This window comes from Microcebus murinus, chromosome 13, assembly GCF_040939455.1.
Source record: "Microcebus murinus isolate Inina chromosome 13, M.murinus_Inina_mat1.0, whole genome shotgun sequence".
NCBI classification, from domain to species: Eukaryota; Metazoa; Chordata; class Mammalia; order Primates; family Cheirogaleidae; genus Microcebus; species Microcebus murinus.
In genome coordinates this window covers 21176391-21198642 of record NC_134116.1, presented here as the reverse complement: position 1 = coordinate 21198642, position 22252 = coordinate 21176391, and the positions used below count along the sequence as shown (strand labels likewise).

Below are 22252 nucleotides of genomic sequence, written 5' to 3'. Positions count from 1 at the left end.
GTCCAGGACCCTGAAGGATACCAACATCCCTGGATGCTTAAGCCCCTTATATAAAAGGGTGCAGAATTTGCATATAACCTATGCACATCCCACACACTTTAAATCATCTCTAGATTATTTATAATACCTAATACAATGAAAATGCTACATAAATCATTGTAATACTGTATTGCGGTTTTTACTTGTATTATTTTTTATTATTATACTGATATTTTCATTGTCTTTTTTTATCAGATAAAATTTTCAATCTGCAGTTGGTTGAATCCATAAAGGCGAAACCCTTGGATATAGAGGATCAACTGTAGTGAAGAGAAACAGAATTTTAGTTACACAGTAACAGAAGAATCACAATATCTATTAAATTATATGTTGTATATATGTCCAAAACTTAGAAATGCTTTATTTAGGTATGCTAACTTTAGGTGGAAATGTACAGGAATTTGTTATTTTGTTGGGGAATTTTTGAAAAAAAACAATTAGAGCCTGGCTGTTAGTAAAAACCCACACTACGTGGGCGGTACACAGCCTACCTCCCAGGGGCCCACGCACAATGTCACCATGGAGTGGCACAGTGCGCTGCCCTGTTCCATCTCCATATGAACCATAACAACAACAAAATCCACCTGAAGATAACTTTGAGCATATGCATCCCAAAGCATGGCCAAGGAGATGTATCATGTAAGTCTGTAGCCCCCAACCCCAGTCTATGGCCTGTTAGGAACGAGGCCACACATAGCCACCTGAGCTCCGACCCCCACCCCATCCACAGAAAAATTGTCTTCCGTGAAACTGAAGAATCCAGAGGGAAGGGGGCCGCACAGTAAGAGGGAAACCTCGTCTGTATTTACAGCCGCTCCTCATCGCTGGCATCACTGCCTGGGCTCTGCCTCCCTCCCCTCCGATGGAAAAGCTGTCTTCCAGGAAACCGGTCCCCAGTGCTAAAAACGTCACGGACTGCTGAGGTAAGTGAAAGTCAGGCCTTAGGCCTGATAACAGACATATTTCACCCTCTGACAAGTCAACACAGGCAATCCTTCTGCTGGACTATGAGGCAGTAAGGGTACAGACAATATAGAGACAAAACTGTACACACAGTAAGATTGGAACTACATAAAATATATGTTTGGGCAGAGATTGTAGGAGAATCTGCAAAAATAATATTTGCCCTTTTAGAATAATGGAGTTTGGGATACTTCCAAAATTTTAGAAGAATAATATTTTTTTTAATTTATTTTTTTTTTATTACCTCATATTATATGGGTACAAATATTGTTAGGGTTACATATCTCGCCCCTGACCCCCCCCAAAACCCCACTATGCCAGAGCTTCAAGAGTGCCCAGCCTCCAAGTGGTGCGCCCTGCACCCACCATGTAAGTGCATACCCTTCCCCTCCTCCCCCTTCCACCTGTCCACCTGCCAATAACAGATTTTTTTTTTTACACATTTTGGTTATAATGTGTATCTTTGCCTCTCCCAAAAAAGGGATAGAGGTAATCCCTTCCCCCACCACAATGCTCACCACATCCTTAAGATGTGGGTCTCCACCCCCCAAATCCCTGTTGAACACTATCATTTTTTTAGCCCATAAAAAGTTTTAGGCTGTCAGTACCAATTTGATAGCGAGTAGATGTGTAGCCCATTTGCCATGTCGTCTCACTTTGTCTTATAGGCTTAAGCTTGATCCAGGATAGCATAAATGGTGCTAGCTCACTATAGTTTCTTAGGATTGGGTAATATTCCATTGTGAGCATATACCGCATTTTAGTTATCCACTCATGAATTGATGAGCACTTGGGTAGTTTCCATGACTGTGCAATAGTGAATTGTGCTGCCATAAACATCCGGGTGCAGATGTCTTTATAACAGAGTGACTTATGTTCTTTTGGGTAGATGCCCAGCAATGCTATTGCTGGGTCGAATGTTATTTCTATTTCTAATTGTTTGAGGCATCTCCAAATTCTTTTCCACAAAGGTTGCACTTAGAAGAAGAATATTACACAAAAATAGCAATGCCTAAAGATCTGCCCAAATTTCCATACTGACTGGATTTGTGGATATCTCTCAGAACTACGATTTCCTAACTATTACTCTTCCCCCTTCTAACATCTTAGGGTAGGTTCCTTTCTACTCTTCCTTTCTCCATCCATCATGAATGTTACAATATATTTAAAAGTTTTCATGCTAATTAATTTTGCTAATTTTTTAAACATTTATTTCTACATATTAGTTTACTAGATCGATTTATCTGTATTAGACCAAATAATTAATATTTTCTTACAATGACCTACAACTCTGAGTCTCGTAACCAAATGCTTCACCAAATGGGCAAAATGGTAAAAATGAGTAGATGAACGAATGGCCCTTAGGATACTCAGACTGCAACTCCCAGATCTGACTTCTGCTTTCCAATTCTAAGGTCATTATCACCATATAAGCCCCAATCACATGAAGAGCCATATACATCAAGCCATCAGTGGATGCCTTTTCCTAAATCACTACCTTGATCATTAACTTCCTTATCCAAAAGCTTCCAGTGGCTCTTTGTCCTTGCCAAGTAAATAAACCCCAAGTACCTTAAGCTCATGATCAAGGTTCTCCATCATCTGGGCCCAGTGTGCCTTTCTACATTTACCGCCTACTGCTCTCCTAAATTCTTACACCAAACTGTGCTGCTGCCATTCCCCAAATCCCCGTCCACTTTCCCATGTCGACACTGTTCAAGCATGTTCAGTCTAGAATATCCTCCCTGTGGTTGGTTCTCTGAGTGCAGTGGTGTTACCAACTAATTGATCACAATCAGTTACAGATCCCTTTGTTCCTTCTCACTCTCGCTGTTTCACTTGACCAGCCTTAAAGAAGAAAAAAAAAAAGAAAAAAAATAGAATACCTTCCCTGTACATCTCCAATCAGTGGGATCCTATCCTAAGTCACTAAGTTTATACACTTGTACACCACTCAGAGTCCATGCTTTTCATCTAATTAAGTATATAAAAATGTTCTGTGATTGAGTGCCAATAACAAAAACAACAGAAATGTTTGAACACTAGCTAAATGCTTTACACAGATTAACTCATTTCATCCTCACCACAAAAATGTGAGTTGGTACTATTCCACAATTGAGGACAATTAAGCTTAGAGCAGTTTGCCTAAGGCAGATAGCTAGAAAGAAGCAAACTAGGAATCATCGGAAAGCAGTCCAACTACAGAGCCTCGAAACTATGTTTACAAAACCCCCCTCCAACTAAATAATAGCAGTCACTGTGGTAGTTTCTCAAAAACTTAAACACAGGATCACCATATAAACCAGCAATGCTACTTCTGGGTATATACCCAAAAGCACTGAAAGTAGAGACTCAGAACAGATAGTCATCCACCCATTTTCACAGTGGTGTTATTCACAATAACTAAAAGAAAAAAATAACCCAAATGTCCACCTACAGATGAAAGGATAAACAAAATGTAGCATAGTCATGCAGTGGAATATTATTCCGCCTTAAAAAGGAATTGAATTCTGACATATGCCACACAACATGGATAAACACTGAAGACCTTATGCTACATGAAATACACCAAACACAAAATGACAAATACTATATGACTCCACTTATATGAGATGCACAGATTCAGAGGTAGTTAGTGTAGAATGAGGACAAAGTTGCAGTCTAAGAAGACGAACAAGTTCTGGAGACAGATGGTGGGGGGTGGTAGCACAGCAATGTGAATGGCCTTAATGCCACTGGACTGTTGTACACTTAAAAAGTGTTAAAAAGGTAAATTTTATGGTGTATATATTTTATCACAATAAATCAATGGTGAAAAAGCCAAAAGCACTTTCACCAAAGTCCTAAAAAGCTGAATAAATGACAAGTCATTTTTATATACAATACATCCAACAAGATCATTCAATCCCACAACCTATGGTGACGAGTTCAGCAGCCGTTCCATTTGTGACACCCAACCTGACTTCTGCCAGGACCAGGGATCAGCAGGTGGAGGCTGAGCAGAAACTGAGAGCACCTGGCTTCAATGCCAGCTCCTGCCCTTCCAGACACAAGGCACTGCTTGAGGACATTCATCTTTCCCACGTTTCTGGAATTTCAAGTTAAGTCGACGGTTTAAACCAAGCAATTCTTGGGGGAAAAAAAAAAGACAATTCTTCTAGGATAATCAAGCTGGCAAATTAATACCTTCGGGAGATGTTTACACACAGGTAAGCAAATTTGCTGAGTTAGATCAGATTTCCCAAAGGTTACTTTCCAAAGCGTTAGCAGAAAAGAGGGAGAAAAACAGGTGAACGATAACTCACTTGCACAAAGAGCTTTGTTTTATGGAACCAGCACCTCAAACCTGGCTTCCGTGTTTAAGGTTTTCATGGTGGAGTGTTAGTGAAATTTCCTATGTCTTTACTGTCACTAAGCATGGTCTGGAAAAGATAAAAAGCTAATTTATAGAGACACCTGAGGGCTCTTCTTCCTAAATTGTAGAAGAGAGTGCAGGAGAATAACAAAGAGAAGGAGGAGGAGGAGGTGGAAAGGAAGGAAAAGGGAGAAAGGAAGAAACAGGAGGAGGAGGAAATGAGGAAGGGAGGAGGAGAAGGAGACCTGCTGACTAGATCATACAAGTCACTGTTACCATTTCAGGTCACAGACAAGGAAACTGGGCATATTTGCTGTAACCCACCATAGACAATATGATGCTAAGCCTCTGGGATTCACATAATTGCAAGATTAATAAGACTCTGCTCAATGGAAGACTAGGAGAGGGCATCTTGCATTTTGACAAAAACTTACAGTAAACAGAAGTTCTAGATAAGTAGCAATGTTATTGGTTTTTATCTTTAAATGAGGATTTAAAAAAAAAAAAGAAAAAAGAAAAAGCTAAAGGCTGGGGCAAAGAGATATCCAGGATGGTGTTACTAAAGAGTTCTTCAGTTCCTCACACTGGCTACACATCTGAAGTCCCACTCCTTGTAACAGTTAAGACCAGAGCAAACTATGGTACGACTTGAGGGCCTTTTTTAATACAAAAAGCACTGAACACATCAAATCAGATCTTACTGAAAGTGCAGTGAAGGAAAAGAAAATATGGTCAGCCCCCCATGTCTGTGGGTTCCACATCCCCAGATTAAACCAACTTCGGTTGCAAATAATTTGGTTTAAAAAAAAAAATGGTGGTTGTGACTGAACTGAACATGTGCAGATTTTTTTTTCTTGTGATTATTCAATACAATACAATACAATATGTCAAAACAATACAATATAATAATAAAACTATTCACACAGCATTTACATTGTATCAGGTATTATAAGTAATCGAGAGATGATTTAAAGTATACAGGAGAATGAATGTGCGTAACGTGCAAATACTACATCATTTTATATAAGGGAACTAATACCAAAACTTAGCTTGAAAAGCAATATAAAATAGAAAAACTGAGTTCTCTCCAAAATTACTAAAACAATCTAAAATTTAAAGTGGTATCCCAAACATCCAACTATCTTCTTGAATTACCATTAAAAGGCCGGGCGCGGTGGCTCACGCCTGTAATCCCAGCACTCTGGGAGGCCAAGGCAGATGGATTGCTCGAGGTCAGGAGTTCAAAACCAGCCTGAGCAAGAGCGAGACCCCATCTCTACTATAAATAGAAAAAAATTAATTGGCCAACTAATATAAATAGCAAAAATTATCCGGGCATGGTGGCGGCGCATGCCTGTAGTCCCAGCTACTCGGGAGGCTGAGGTAGGAGGATTGCTTGAGCCCAGGAGTTTGAGGTTGCTGTGAGGTAGGCTGACGCCACGGTACTCACTCTAGCCTGGGCAACAAAGCAAGACTCTGTCTCAAAAAAAAAAAAAAAAATTACTATTAAAAGCAACTGTTATTAGGTTTAGTATACAAAGACAGTGGTATTTGGCATAAATTCTTATTGAGAAAGTTTACATAAAAAAAAAAATTAGGCTGCTGCAAATAGCAAGCTTCTTTAGTAAGGTTTAAATGATTCTATTTATACAATTTTTAATTTACATAAAACTTTCCCAAAATGCTGCTGATGCTTCAGGTGAGGGACACGTTTAATGCTGAATGTCACTTACCTTCTGATAAATCATATGGCACATGGCTACTCTTAACCTCATCCCAGCACACTGAACGTGATAAAAATATAAGTGGTGCAGTATGGCCAAAAACAGCGTGGAGACGGTCAGCACCGTGGCATAGGCATAAGCTGTGTGCAAAGCCACAGGATCCGTGGGATCATTTTCAAAATAATTAATAATTTTTCCCAAAAATATAGGCTGAATAACTTTGGTGCCTTCCTAGAAGAAGAAGAAGAAGGAAAAAAAAAAGCCTTAGATATACAAACCATACCAATTCTTTTAGCACAAACTTTTGTTAGCATGTCAAAAAGGCATTTTGATAAAGTGTGATATTCATCACTAATCTAAGGGAAAAACCAGAACTACTTTCTTCAAGACAAGCAGATAATAGTTTTAATCTGAAGTGAAAATTACAGGTTCAAAGATAATTAAAGCTTTACCACATTGTGCTTGGTAACACTGTGAATGCTCAATAAATGTTACAAATAGTACTTTAAAATACACTTGGCAAACTACCAAATAAGTCTTGGCCTTCAGAGAATAAAGGAAAAAAAGTAGCCCAACAGGGACAAGGAATTTGCTTACAGATGGACAGCCCAGCTTTATCCTGCCCATGTCCTCTGTACTCCTGACATCCCAGCCCAAATAAAGGTTAAGAAAGCTCATTTCAGGGAGACACATTCTTGCCATTTCCTTTTGCTTTAAGAGACTTTATGAACTGAGATATTGGCACAAAGACACAGATGAGAAAAGAGAATTCTCCCATCTTTCCCATTCCAAACTCTACATGTCAGTAGATCCAAGAGAACCAAGTCCAGCTTCTGTTGGAATATTTAAAAAGGAATCCCCGGGCTCTTGGCCACAGGGGACATGGCTCCAACAGAAGCAGAAGTTGTGCTAAAAGACAATGTCATCAGGGGTTCTCTATCAGCCGCACATTAGAGGTTCTGATTTTGAAGCAATATTAATAATCGTCTATTCCCCAGAGCAAAAATTACAATTTCACACCAATGAGCTGGGAGGCACTGGAGCTTACCTTCTGAATAAGACATAAGGAAAACAATTTTTTCCCCCAAGACTGGAGGCAAACAAGCAGCAAAACACTGCTCAAGCCGTGGTGCAAAAGAGCCCAGAGGTCATTTTTCTACTTGCTCACGTGCCTCTGCCTGCCAAATGGCCACTCCACCCCAAAACCTACTTCCTCACTCTAGGAACCCCTTGTAAGGGACCCTCCTCCCCCATTAAAGAAAACCAAACACTCACTGCAAATCCAAGTCACCCCAAGTAAACACACAGGTCCACAACATCGTTTCCTCCTGCCTTCTCAAAAGACAAAATGCCCAAAGGTTGGAAATCTTTCAAGAAATCGGCTTTGAAATAAGCTTTTCCTTTTAAAGCAATCGCCCTTTATTAACAAAGACAGGGTAAGCACCTGACAGATTTGCTACTGACAGCCATTTTCTATTTGAAGTGAGGGAAAGGTAGGGAGAATCAATGAAAACCAAAATGAAACAAAATACACACACATTCTCTTCCCATCCAATTAGTGCCCAATCAGGATATTTACAAATGACATCTCTGTCCTTCAGATGGGTCTTGACATTCAATCCCAACACTCCTTTCCTGCTGTACACACACACACATGAACACTCTCAGACTTCACCAACCACACTGTATTCTCTGAAGTCATGGAAGTTTTCACCCACTATACAGAAGAAACTACTATTTAGTTGAAGAATCATGAGTAAGGTGATCAGATATCAAGAATGCAGAGGCTTGCTGTTACATCTGCAGCATGCCCAATCAGTCATCCCAAGAGGTTTTAAGAGTTCATGGAAGGGCCCTACTACCCTGGGTGGCAACACAGACTGTTTAGAGTTACTGAGATGAAAACCTGGAGGTTTACACAGAGAAGCAGGAATGTCACACCGGGCACAAGGGCAGCCCAGGCCAGCAGCACGCACACCTGGGCGATCAGCCAGCAGCCCAGCAGTAACTCCCGCCCTCCCAAACTTTCCCGAAACTTCTCGTGGTCTCTGGAGTCGCTGTTGCCTATTTCACAGCTCTTCATTCCAGAGGGGTGTGATCCAAACAGAAAGTAAGCGTGATGCCCTCTCACTCCCCGCCAATCCAGCAAAAAAAAAGTGTAAAATGAAGGCATGTCACTATCACCTAATTGACTAAACTCTCCTGCTGAGAGATGGCATTCAATAATCCAATCCAACAAAGGGGCTCATCCATGAGTGATGCCGGTTTGGGGCCTACGGCTTCCTGCGCCCCTGTCTGATCCTAACCCTCAACTAATTAAGAAATGAAACAACAAGGAAAATACTCATTATCAAACTTATAACTAAATTTGAATTGAACTTTCTGGATAACAGTAACAAGGTCAAGTGTCGCTCACATAAATCCTGCATCCTGGTTACCAACCAACCTATGACTTGGTGAAGAGTCTTTCCCCAAACCCACTGAGAATCCGGTCCCTGCTCCTTCCCAAGAATGCTCCTCCACTGTGAGACCACAAGGGATTTTTTAAGAGTCCAATATGATTCACCACCATGGCCACAGTTGAAGGTTCTACCAGAACCTTAGAGTATTTGAAGGTAGACATTGCCCAATGGAGTATTTGGTACTCAGCCTCATGACATCTGAACCCCATCCTTGCTTCTCAGAGTAACATATTCCGTGGCTCTACACTAAATTGTCCCTGGTGGGCATCGGGCCTCCACCGTGTCCCCGCAGACACTAGAGACACTCCTTGCCCAAGTCCACTATCCCTGATGAGTGAGAAGGAAAGATAACACAGGAAATAGAAACAAGCTATCAAAGGAAAACATGACTATGTGAAAAATATAAGCAGAAGTGAGCATATGGGGAAAGTGAATAAGGAGTTAGTAAGGTTTAGGATTGAGGGAACAGGTGACAAACCTAGAGTTAACGATCTAAAGATAAGAAAAACAGTTACATCTGTGGGAAGATGAAATGTATCTTTACCCTACAGAAGTGGAAATAATGGATATTAATGATAATGCTCCTAGATTTTTTTTTTTGAGACAGAGTCTCACTTTGTTGCCCAGGCTAGAGTGAGTGCCGTTGCGTCAGCCTAGCTCACAGCAACCTCAAACTCCTGGGCTCAAGCAATCCTCTTGCCTCAGCCTCCCGAGTAGCTGGGACTACAGGCATGCATCACCATGCCCAGCAAATTTTATATATATATATATATTAGTCGGCCAATTAATTTCTTTCTATTTTTAGTAGAGATGGGGGTCTCGCTCTTGCTCAGGTTGGTCTCTAACTCCTGAGCTCAAACGATCCGCCCGCCTCGGCCTCCCAGATAGCTAGGGTTACAGGCGTGAGCCACCGCGCCCAGCCAAGACATAATGAAATTTTTAAAAAGCAATTCCTAGAACTTGTAAAGTGAAGCAATTGTACCTAAACATATGCCCATCCAGTTGTTGGTATAACCACACAAAAAAAGGAACTATGGAAAGCGGTTTTGAACAAAATACTTTGAAAATGCATTCCCTGTGGCATGCATCTGCCCTAACAACAATATGAACTTCAAAAAATAAAAATCTCCAATTATTTTCAGAAGTCATATTATGGGTGACAGTGTTGATAAGTGCTATGACATATTATGGGTGATAGTGAGATAAAACAAATGAATAATTTTGTTGATGTAATTGAGAACTGGGATTAGGCATGGGAGAAAAGAACACATGAGGGAGAAGAGATACAGATATAGGAGTAGAGGGATTAAGTAAAAAACACTAGTGTCATGAATCTGGTTTAGAGACCTCCACATAAACTCAGGATATGTTTACCTTTAAATATACTATATTCTCGAGCTATGTCCAATAAAAAAGCCAAAAACCCGTCCAGCAGCAATGAGCACCTCTGGTGCCCAGACGACAGTAGCTAGATGGCATTTCCCACCAAAAAGAGTCAGGGTTGCTTGGAGAAATGGCTGATTCCACAGCTGCTGGGGCAGAAACTGTTCATGATGAGCCCAAAACATCTTGTCACAAGAGAAAACCAGACAAGACTACTCGAGTACGTGCAAAAGACTCAGGACCCAACCTCAGTAAGACTCCCACTGGGCCGGGCACGGTGGCTCACGCATGTAATCCCAGCACTCTGGGAGTGCCGAGGCGGGCAGATGGCTCGAGGTCAGGAGTTTGAAACCAGCCTGAGCAAGAGTGAGACCTGTCTCTACTATAAATAGAAAGAAATTAATTGGCCAACTAATATATATAGAAAAAGTCAGCTGGACATGGTGGTGCATGCCTGTAGTCCCAGCTACTCGGTAGGCTGAGGCAGTAGGATTGCTTGAGCCCAAGAGTTTGAGGTTGCTGTGAGCTAGGCCAATGCCACGGCACTCTAGCCCGGGCAACAGAGTGACACTCTGTCTCAAATAAATAAATAAATAAAAATAAAACCAAGGCCAGGCGCGGTGGCTCACGCCTGTAATCCTAGCACTCTGGGAGGCCGAGGCGGGCAGATCGTTTGAGCTCAGGAGTTCGAAACCAGCCTGAGCAAGAGCGAGACCCTGTCTCTACTATAAATAGAAACAAATTAATTGGCCAACTAATTTTTTTTTTGAGACTCTGTCTCAAAAAAAAAGGTAAAATAAATAAAAAAATAAAACCATGTCTTCTAAAAAAAGAAATGCACAACTGGAGTTATTTTAAACAATCACCTCATGTCTCAAACAAGAAAGCTTAGGGATGAGGCAGAGAAGCAGCCTGTGTCATGGTCTGGCCCAGGCAGAGGCTTCCCAAGCTCCTCCTGGTCGCCCCAAGGGTTCTAGGCAGGCGGAGACTTGCTTTAGTCCCATCACAGTCTCCATGGAGGTGCACACAGGGGACGAGCGTGCTGGGAACTCTCAGGCTGCTGTGTCCTAGCATTTGCCTGCAAGAGCGCCGTGTTCACCGTTAGACTAGCACTTGTTTTTCAGAGCATTGCAACCATTCCTCAATTCCCACAGGACAGAGGTTTGTATGACTTTGAAATCCCAATCTCACAGCCTCCCTCGAACTGGTGTCATCCTGCCCCTTCCTGCCAGTGCCACCCCTAGTACCAGGGGAAGGCCCTGCTAGTCTATGGCTGAAGACTCGTGGATAAACTTCCGCAGGTGTACACTAGAGGAATTAAAAAGGGTGGGACGGTCACGTGGAAATACGTCTACTTTTTAGAAAAGTATACGTTGAGTTTAGATCTCCACTATCTAAAATATGAAGACCAACGAGAAGCATAGATACAAGAACACAAATGAAAAGCCGCTTCATAACATCAAATATGAAACTAACATTCATTCTAACTTAATAACTAGCATTGATGGTTGGAAACCCAAAACAGCACCTGAAATGACTTTTGAAATCTAAGAGACACTCACTAGCCTCACTGTAACAAGTTATTTGTCTCTAACTTCTCCAAAAGAGCAGAATGTCAACAGGCAAGTCTAGGAAAATAAGAGAGTTTGTATTGGAATGCAGGCTTCAGTGCGAGAAAAAAAAAAAATCAATCAATCAATCAATCAATCAATTCAAGGTTTACCTTTAGTTGACCTGGGATGATCCTTTGCTCCCCAAATTTCACTATGTCAGAACTAAAATTCTACCAGTTATTACGTGAAAGACACAAAGTTAAAATGAACATCATGCAATAGTCACCATGGTCACCTAGAGAATAATCAGCCACTGTCTAATTTTACACCAAAAATCACCAAGATACTGGCCTGAACACAGCACCAAAAAGCAAGCACTTTCTGGGGAAAAATGCAGGCTTCACTGAGCATCAGATGGACCTGCCACCAGCACTGCGCGGGGTCCCACTGAGCTGCTGCCCTGATACCCGAGACCTGGTGTCCTGCCTGCAAAGGGGAGGTGTGTTCAGGCACAAGGGCTGCCCCAACACTGGTGACTGACCAGGGGTAATCACCCTTGAGCAAATGCACACCCACTCCACGATTCAGGCCTTTCAAAGTACAGAGACGTGACAGCTAAGCAGGAAACCGGGCATTCTCCATAAGCAAAAACACAGAGCTCAACCTCTGCCCAGGGTACTGTCCCAATGTCCTCACCATCCAAGGCAATAACCTGCCCCCTGGTCCACCCAAGGAGGCAATTTGGAACGGCATCTTCTTTTTTTTGAGAGAGAGAGTCTTGCTTTGTTGCCCAGGCTAGAGTGAGTGCCGTGGCATCAGCCTGGCTCACAGCAACCTCAAACTCCTGGGCTCAAGCGATCCTTCTGCCTCAGCCTCCCGAGTAGCTGGGACTACAGGCATGCGCCACCATGCCCGGCTAATTTTATATATATATATATATATATATATATATATATATATATATATATATATATATATATATTAGTCAGCCAATTAATTTCTATTTATAGTAGAGACGGGATCTCGGCTCTTGCTCAGGTTGGTTTCGAACTCCTGAGCTCAAACGATCCGCCCGCCTCGGCCTCCCAGAGAGCTAGGATTACAGGCGTGAGCCACTGCGCCCAGCCTTGGAACAGCATCTTAATAGCAAGGATGTGGGCCAGGCATGGTGGCTCAACGCCTGTAATCCTAGCACTGCCGGAGGATCACTCAAGGTCAGGAGTTCAAGACCAGCCTGAACAAGATCGATACCCCGTCTCTACTAAAAATAGAAAGAAATTAGTCAGACAACTAAAAATATATGTAGAAAAAATTAGCCGGGCATGGTGGCGCATGTCTGTAGTCCCAGCTACTTGGGAGGCTGAGGCAGAAGGATCGCTCGAGCCCAAGAGTTTGAGGTTGCTGTGGGCTAGGCTGACACCACAGCAGTCTAGCCAGGGCAATAGAGTGAGACTGTATCTAACAAAAAAACAGCAAAGACATTTAAGAACTTGGATCAGCAAGACAGCCATACCTCACCCGCGTGGTGAGGAATGGGAGACAGCTTTCTAAAAGGCTCCTGGGCCATCTGCACCCACCAGGTTGCTCTCACCTGGCCAGTGCCCCAGCCACTCTGCAGCATCTCATGGGACTTTCTGTCCCCAGGGGACATGGTAGCCTGGACTCTACCCTAATTTACAAACCCCAACTGACTTTCCACAGCCATGTTCCACTCTCTAGGGAGCTCTTAGCATCTGACTTACTGTTCCTAGGCCAAGTTCAAGAAACATGAGCCTGAGACCCTGAAGACAAAGTTCTCAAAACGCGCCTTGCTATTAGCTTATCAGTCTAGAGCCAGTAAAGCCCTAAGTCAGAGCACCTGAGCCTGGATCTCAGGCCACGTAGGCTGTGTGTGACCCTGGGCACACACTAGGTAACTACTTTGCACTTAGTGTCCTCTTCTCAAAAGTGGGGGTGTAAGAATATTCTCTACCTCTCTGAGTCGGCCAAAGTAATATTATATATAAAGTGCTTGCAGCAGTTCCTGGCACCTAATATATTTCAAGTATTTACTATTATTATTACTACACCTATTAGTAGCGCTGCTGCTGCCGCCACTAGTATTTTACTGGGTATGTGCCCCCACGTGTGCCAGGGACTCTATTCCCCACTCTTCTGCCATAACTGCCCAATAACCAGCCTCCTAAAAGACAGGCCAGCATTCTACCATCTGCACCTCTATTAAGCTCTTCTCAGTCCTGGCCTTCCCAGACCCTTCCCCTGACCCCTAGCATTAAGTATTACCAGGGCTGGGGCCACTCTGAAATCAATGCTCCCCGCACCATAGCGAGACCTATCCTCTTCTCAGGAGAAAACCCACTTTCTGCAGCCTCTACTTCTGTGCCTACTTCTCCCTAAGAGTCTGCCTGGCAAGACCCGCAGCTCATTCTGAGATGGGAGCTAGTCACCTTCTGGGGGTTAGAGACCCCACCCCAAGTTGCTGGCAGCCCATGACAGCAGGGATGACCTCTAGCTCAGTTCCTCTGTGATGATCCAGTTTTCAATCTCTTCAAGCAGCTGGTGACAAAGGGCAAGTAGAGAATCAGGGGCAGCAGAGGGAGGCCTGCCCCCAAGAGATGACCCAACACCCACGAGAGGACACTCACTCCTGCCCACTTCTAACCAGACACCTGGCGCGGGCCACAGGCGCATGGTGAGGCTCCACAGCCACCTGATGTGCAGGATCCCGGGGAGCCCTGCTCTCTGCGGTCACGCAACCACACCTGGCCAGGACACCCCCCACACACGGGCCACAACCACACCAGCTTGTCACCCTATTCATTTCAAACTGAGACTTACTGTGACCATGTAGAAACCCCATCACTAGGACACCCCAGCACAGGGCAAAGATGGGCTGGGAGAGCCTGAGGATTGCTGCACCCTTCCCCACCCCAAGTCAGAAGTCAGCCCCACTTCTTAGTCTGCATCCCCACCTTGCCATCTGCAAAGCCACAGCAGGATGCGGGTGGGTAGGTGCCCTCTCAAAGGTGACACTAATCATCTGGCACCTGAGCCAACACACCTTTGTCACCAGTGAGGACATCCACCTCCAAGACCATCCAGCTCCCCGTTACCTGACACAATCCCCTTGTTTTCAACAGGGGCGCAGTGCAGGACTCACCTACCTCACTATCAACTGCCTCAACTGCCCAAGGTGTGCACGCACAGAGCACGTTAACCAGGAACTGGACCTCCCACGTGCTAACCCACCGGCCCACTCACCTCGCCCCCAGCAAAATGCGCTGTGTCCACTCCCCACCTTCCTGCATTTAAAGCCCCTTATTTGTAGCAACAGCAATTTCTATCCCTGCTACTATCATGTACTCACAACAGGACCACCCATGTCCCTAAGGCAGCACTAAGATACCACAGAGGGCACAAGCCACCTGGCTGGATTTTCGGCATCCCTTTCAGCAAGGCGGCTGCCTGGCACCCCTGGGCAGAATGCTGTCTTACTGCAGGCCTCAACAGAGGCCCTTCAGGGTAATGAGCTCACGGCCCTCCTTTCTGCCTTTGGTTTTCCACTGGACATCCACTTCTATGCTCTCTGCAATGCCAGGCACCAACATCCCCCCAGCAATCCACTCTAACAGCCAAGGACACGACACCAGAATAGGTGATGCATGAATTCCCTGGGAGTCCCCGTAGAGTCGGACCTCCTCCATAGAGGGGGCTTTGGCTCAGAGCACTGGCCTTCGTGGAAGGGGCAGCTCGTGGGCACTCAGCCCACTCATGAGCACTCAACCAGCTCCAGCCTCTGGGGCACCACAGCCACCCCAGGTGCAGAGCCCTGAGATATGTTTCCCTGGGAAGAGAAGAGAGAGGTGACAATACCTTCCCAAGAAAGCATTTATCAGATTTGGCACAGCTTAGTTGACAATCATTTGCTGAGCACCTGTCAAATGTCTCCTATTAGTCTGGGCTCTGATCCAAGTTCACTTTCTCCAAATCACAGGGCACATATTCCCTAAGGTTGCAGGATCCTTGTTTGATCAAGCATGATTGTTAGCATTTATAACATTTACTGAGAATCAACACTGTCCCGCAGGGTATAAAAATGCCTTTTCTTTTCAGTGCTATCCTTCTACAATACTATATTTTAACTGCTTAAAAGAGAAACAATAATGCTCTTGAGATCCAGTCACCTAAGTATTTACCCAGATAAATACAATTGCTAAGCTACATCCTGCTTCCTAGACAGGCTTATCCTTAGAACTCAAAATACACTTAAACCCCATCTGGCTCCTTCTCAACTCAGGTCCCCATCTATTTCAATACTGATCAATAGCTGGCAGGTTTACTCCATGTATAATGAGAAACAATTACGTACGGTGGTACGTAAAAAAGCATTTACCTCAATTAACGTGACAATTCCCAAAATCAAATAGGACTTCCAGTAACACTTTATGATTGCTTTTGTTAAAGAAGGCTTCTGTGCACTACTCTTGGCTCTTGAAACTTCTTTGTCCCAGAACCTACAATAAGTAGAAAGCTTGGTAAGTCAGAATGCACCCAGCCACAGGGTAAAACACGGGGAGGTGACAGGTAAGCACTGAAGACAAGGCTGTCTCACAAATGCTGGCTAACTGTTCACAAAGCTCCTGAGATATTACGTGGTGCAGAATGTTCAGCCGCAGAAAAACAGGCCTCGAGGGGAAGCCTGCAGTCTCAGGAAACAAGTGACTGCCAAGCCTGGCTAGACTCACGGTACGGTTACTAGAACAGCCAGGCCAGACAACCTCCTCTGTGACCCCATCTCTGGGGACAGACCTCAGGCATCCAGGGCTTTGCTCTGCTTCTACCAGGGCACAGGAAACACAGGTTTCCCCCAGGCCACGAAGGTCTGCTAGGCCTGGGGACAGCCTGAGAGGAGTTAATGTGCAGTGGAATATTAAGGGGTGGAATGTTAAGGCAGGCAGGCTTCAGAAGGGTCCGATGGAAGGCAAGGGGCTCAGAAAGGCAAACCCCATTCCAGACACACTGAGGAATCTCACTCTTCCTTACCCTTCTCTTCACTGCCTCTTGCTTACCCTTGCAGCTCTTCCCCTAGGTGCTTGGAGCGATCTTCAGGGAGCACTGAGTACATATCATCTTCTTCTAATCTCCGTTTATGACCAATTTTAAACAAGGGATTGAGCCACCTGTTAAAAATTAAGAGAAAAGGAGAGTGACATATATCTGAAATTACACATTTGCATTTAAGTAGAATCCTACTTCCATGGGTATTATAAAAATCTACATTTTACTTTTTTATTGATAATATGTAAGATGTACATGTTAAAACCTTTTTTGTTTTTTTTTTTTTTGTTTTTTTAAGAGACAGGGTCTCACTGTGTTGCCCAGGCTGGGGTGCACTGGCACAATCTCCTGGGTGCAAGCGATCCTCCCACCTCAGCCTCCTGAATAGCTGGGACTACAGGCATGCACCACAATGACCAGTTAATTTTTTTTTTTGGTAGAGATGGAGTTGCACTGTGTTGCCCAGGCTGGTCTTGAACTCCTGGACTCAAGCAGTCCTCCTGCCTTTGCCTCCAAAAGTGCTGGAATTACAAGCATGAGCCACAGTGTCTAGCATAAACCTACATTTTAAATATATAGAGCTACAGAAAAAAATTAAATATGTGTTTACACACACACACACACATACACACACTCTCCAGCTCTATCTGCTGAGAGGCCCTGGAAACAATGACACACCAGAGGCTGAGAGCACTCCAGTGCTCAGATCTTGGTTTCTAATACAATTGCCCACAAAAGGAAGCAGGCTCCTCAAGAAATAGCTGATTCCAACACTGGGGCAGAGAAAGTACAAGATGGGCCATAAACATCTTCTTGCACCATAAAATAAGGAAACATTCAAGGAATCATGAGGACGTGTCCAAAGAACAAAGGAGCCGGCATGAACGGGTCCCATTAGACAAATCTGGCATAATTTAAACCTCCAAATAATGACAGCAATGAATCATAATCCACTGAATAAGAATCCATGAATCCTTACTGAGATATAAATGGGGGCTAGAAGGGGAAGCTCTTAGAAAAGGAACATGGGGGGTTAGAAATTTTTCAATGGAAGATAAAACTAGTGAGTGAAAGTTTGATGAGATATTTACACAATCTCAAATTATCTATCTACAAAGCATTAATTATGAAAGAAAAAAAACCAGTAACTTTGCAGAAGACAAAAAAAACTTTATTCAAATATTTTGGGATTCTTTTTTACTGAAAAAAGTTAAAAGGGCCATTATGCACTATGAATCGTTTAAATGGTAATTACTAATGTGCAGAGATAGCCCAAAGGTAAACACTGTGTCACTGATTTTGCCAGAGTGAGGAATTTCCGAAGCCAGACAACCCATAGAAGCAGAGACGGTGTTCCTCCTATTCACTGCTTTATCCCTCACACAGTATGGGCAGAAAGGAGGTGCTCAGGGAATATTTGTCAAACAAACAAATATCTACAAATCATTAGGGAAACAGTCACAGAAACTGAGCTTCAGATTTTGCTAACCCTGTTAGCTCGGTATCTCTAAAGAACCCTGGTGCAGAAGTTAGAAAGACTGGATTTGACTCCCAGCAATGGCTCTGAGGGAGCCAGGGTCCCCACACCCTCTGTCGTTCCCCCTTCCATTTCCACAATCTCAACACCTCCAGCACTTTTGCCAGTCACTAAAAATCTCTAGGTCTCAATGTCCTCCAAAAAAAAAAAGTGTAAATCTGTGGGCTTTACCACCAAACAGAATTCAAAACCTGTAGGCCATTTATTCCATAGTTATTCTAAGCTCAAGTTCGTAGCACTGGAACTTGCACAGAGGATACTGCCTTGAAAAGCCCTCTTTAAAGGTGCCTCACCCAGAAATCCTCCAGTGTTAGAGTCTGGACTGTGCCACTTTCTGGTTGTGTGACCTTGAAGTAGCCATACAGTTTCTCCCAGTGTGGGGCCGAGGGCCAATGGAGACTACCTGAGGTAACACCTCCCAAGGGTATTGAGAAGATCAACCGGGGCTGCTCTGAACACTACAAAGTTCCCACAGCCACTGTTGTGACATAGCTCTTCATCAGGCGTCCTCAAACTACAGCCCCGTGGGCCACATGCGGGTGTTTTTGCCTGTTTTTTTTTTTGTTGTTGTTGTTTTTTTTTTTTTTTTGAGACAGAGTCTCGCTTTGTTGCCCAGGCTACAGTGAGTGCCATGGCGTCAGCCTAGCTCACAGCAGCCTCAAACTCCTGGGCTCAAGCGAGCCTTCTGCCTCAGCCTCCCGAGTAGCTGGGACTACAGGCATGCGCCACCATGCCCGGCTAATTTTTTATATATATATTAGTTGGCCAATTAATTTCTTTTTATTTATAGTAGAGACGGGGTCTCGCTCTTGCTCAGGCTGGTTTTGAACTCCTAACCTTGAGCAATCCGCCCGCCTCGGCCTCCCAAGAGCTAGGATTACAGGCGTGAGCCACAGTGCCCGGCCGCCTGTTTGTTTTTTTACTTCAAAATAAGATATGTGCAGTGTGCATAGAAATTTGTTCGTAGTCTTTTTTTTTTTTTTTTTTTTTTTTTTTGAGACAGAGTCTCACTTTTGTTGCCCGGGCTAGAGTACCATGGCGTCAGCTTAGCTCACACCAACCTCAAACTCCTGGACTCAAGCAATCTTTTTGCCTCAGCCTCCAGAGTAACTGGGACTACAGGCATGCACCACCATGCCCGGCTAATTTTCTTATATATATATATATATTTAGTTGGCCAATTAATTTCTTTCTATTTATAGTAGAGACGGAGTCTCGCTCTTGCTCAGGCTGGTTTTGAACTCCTAACCTTGAGCAATCCACCCGCCTTGGACTCCCAGAGTACTAGGATTACAGGCGTGAGCCACAACGCCCCAGCCTGTTCATAGTTTTTTTTTTTTTTTTTTAACTATAGTCCGGCCCTCCAACGGTCTGAGGGCCAGTGAACTGGCCCCCTGTTTAAAAAGTTTGAGGACCCCTGTCTTAAGTAATCATATTTGGGACCCATTAGAAAACCTCTAGTAACTTTATAGATGAAATTACTCAATTAAGATTTCTTTCATCTTGGCTTCCTGGCCACATGTCATCTTTGACAGGCATTTTTATATATGGAGACTATCTAATATAGGAAGCCCTTCCCACCAGGGAACCCACTGCTTGGTAGTTTCTGCCTACAGTTTAAATGCTGGCTTTCAGGTGCTCCAAGGTGCAGGGTGTACGGACACCTTCCAGCCAGCTTTCACCTCAGAACTCAGGGGCTCTGGGACCTGAAGGAATGATGGTTTGACCCAGGAGCGTCTTCAACAGTGGAGCACATGTTTTAGGGCTACCCAAGTTAAGTTCAGAATCTCAGAAAACTCTACTTCCCCTGCTCAATCCAAATGAATAATTCTGACTCACCCAGTGGGAAGAGGAACGTCTCACCCCTTTCTTCCCACCTCCTCCAAGAAGTTTCCAGAAGACTCTAACCCAGCCAGCCCACGTTCAACGTAAGTGGGTTTTCCCAGACTTCTGAGATGACACCTGAGACATATTCCTTCCAGCGGAACATCGTAACAGTATTTCCCAGCACGTACTTCCAAATGGAAATCATTGGTGTCTTTTCAGACTAAAGAGATTCTTCAACCAGGGAGTAAAACCGGCTTGAGGAGGTTAAAAAGTTAAAGAAGGTGAGAATGATAATTCTATTCTACAGGCTGAACAGTTAACCACATTGTATTTAAGGAATACTACAAGGAGGGATACTGCTGTTGAATAAAAGTATCTGAAATCAGGGCCAGGCAAAGTGGCTCACACCTATAATCCCAGCACTTTGGGAGGCCAAGGCAGGAGGATAGTTTGAGCCCAGGAATTCAAGACCAGCCTTGGCAACATAGCGAGACCCATATCTCTACAAAAATTTTTTAAAAAAAATTATCCAGATGTGGTGGTACACATCTGTAGTCTTAGCTACATGGGAGTCAGAGGCAGGAGGGTTGCTTGAGCCCAGGAGTTCAAGGCTGTAGTGAGCTTTAATCAGGCCACTGTACTCCAGCCTGAATACCAGAGGAAGACCCTGTCTCTAAATAAATAAATAGAAAAGTCTTAAATAAAAAAAAATAACAAAGTATCTGAAATCAGAATAGACTCAAAGCTTCTATTAGAGAAAGCCACAAATTATCCAGCCTTTGACTTAAGGACCCTCTCAGTCCCTTGCACTGTGTCCAATTCTCAAAAAGCCAGGCTGAGACATATGGGAACAGCAAGAGCTAAAGGTGTCCATTTATACCTGATGGCAAAAACCTTCTTTGACAGGAGACTAAATTATCTTTAGTCATCATGGAAACCTAAGCCAATTGGCCCCTCCATTCCAATTCATCCCCAAGGGCGTTCAGTCAACAATTCCAGGCCAGGCGTGGTGGCTCACGCCTGTAATCCTAGCACTCGGGGAGGCCGAGGCAGGCGGATTGCTCGAGGTCAGGAGTTCGAAACCAGCCTGAGCAAGAGTGAGACCCCGTGTCTACTATAAATAGAAAGAAATTAATTGGCCAACTAATATATATAGAAAAAATTAGCCGGGCATGGTGGCGCATGCCTGGAGTCCCAGCTAACTGGGGAGGCTAAGGCAGCAGGATTGCTTGAGCCCAGGAGTTTGAGGTTGCTGTGTGCTAGGCTGACACCACGGCACTCACTCTAGCCTGGGCAACAAAGCGAGACTCTGTCTCAAAAAAAAAAAAAAAAAAAAAAACAATTCCAGACCACTGCCAAATGCGCCACTCCTCCACCTAGTTCTCTCCATGGAGTCAGTCTCTTCTTCCCCTCTCCTTCCACAATACTTAGTACAGCAGCATCACTTCTCCCCTAACTGTCCCCCCAAGGACTGTAACTCTTGTGGGGCAATGACTACTCACATAGTACTTGGGATCCTGGTATGCCTGGTATGGGATACTCAATATAACAGTTACTGAATGCATGAATGCATTACTGAGTAAGCCATGGCTAGAATATCTTGAAAAACGATCTAGAGTACAATTCAATACAAACTCAATATAATGCAGTCATGATGCTCAATGCCAACACAGGAAGCCATCAGCTCAAGGGACACAGCAATGGCTGGAGGAGGCACTCTCCACCCGGGATCACAATGCACAGCGTCACTCCCAGCAGGTGGGAGGGGCTCTCTCAGACAAGAGTTATTGGAGAGTTGTGATGTTTGAAAAGTTTATTGCTGTTGTTAGCTTTTGGGGTTCACCACTCCCCAAGAATTTGGAAAGTTCTGAATAGTGGTTTCTCAATGTGGTAGAATGATAAAAATACCAGATTAGGAATCCAATGTCCTGGAATACAGTCCTACCTCCCCCCCTCGTCCTGACTATAAAGTTCTCAATTTCAATGAGCTTCACATTCCCCACCTATGCAATGAGAGGAAAAAACAAAAGTTAACCGAAACCCATTTAGGGGTTAATAAGTCCCCTCCCTTTCACTTTCCCTCTCTCCTTCCCCATTAAATCTCTCTTTCAGCATGCTCAGTCTCCTTAACACCTGGAAGGCCCTCTAGAATTTCGTTTTCCTTCTCTTTCATGACCTTTTTGTAACAACTGGCCAAGATAGAACTAAAACATGATTATATTACTTGATATTCACTGAATCAAGATTGTCCTTGTTCTCTTTTTAATAGACAAGTTCAATATTTTCGTATCCTTCAGAAGCCAAGCCTAATAAAGCCATTTTAAGTGGTTATTCATTTACAAGACCCTAAA

General features: G+C 43.9%; 1 protein-coding gene across 2 annotated transcripts in view; it reads right to left on the bottom strand.

Annotated features, from left to right (window-relative positions):
* ABCC4 (ATP binding cassette subfamily C member 4 (PEL blood group)) overlaps positions 1-22252 on the bottom strand; it is a 248599-nt gene that overhangs the window by 183275 nt on the left and 43072 nt on the right. For both annotated transcript variants that reach the window (XM_012769743.3, XM_012769744.3), the window contains exons 2-4: positions 16549-16659; positions 15873-15993; positions 6091-6312 (exon numbers count right to left, since the gene is read on the bottom strand). In XM_012769743.3, coding sequence (XP_012625197.2) covers positions 6091-6312; positions 15873-15993; positions 16549-16659 — 454 coding nt within the window. The remainder of the gene's footprint in view (positions 1-6090; positions 6313-15872; positions 15994-16548; positions 16660-22252) is intronic.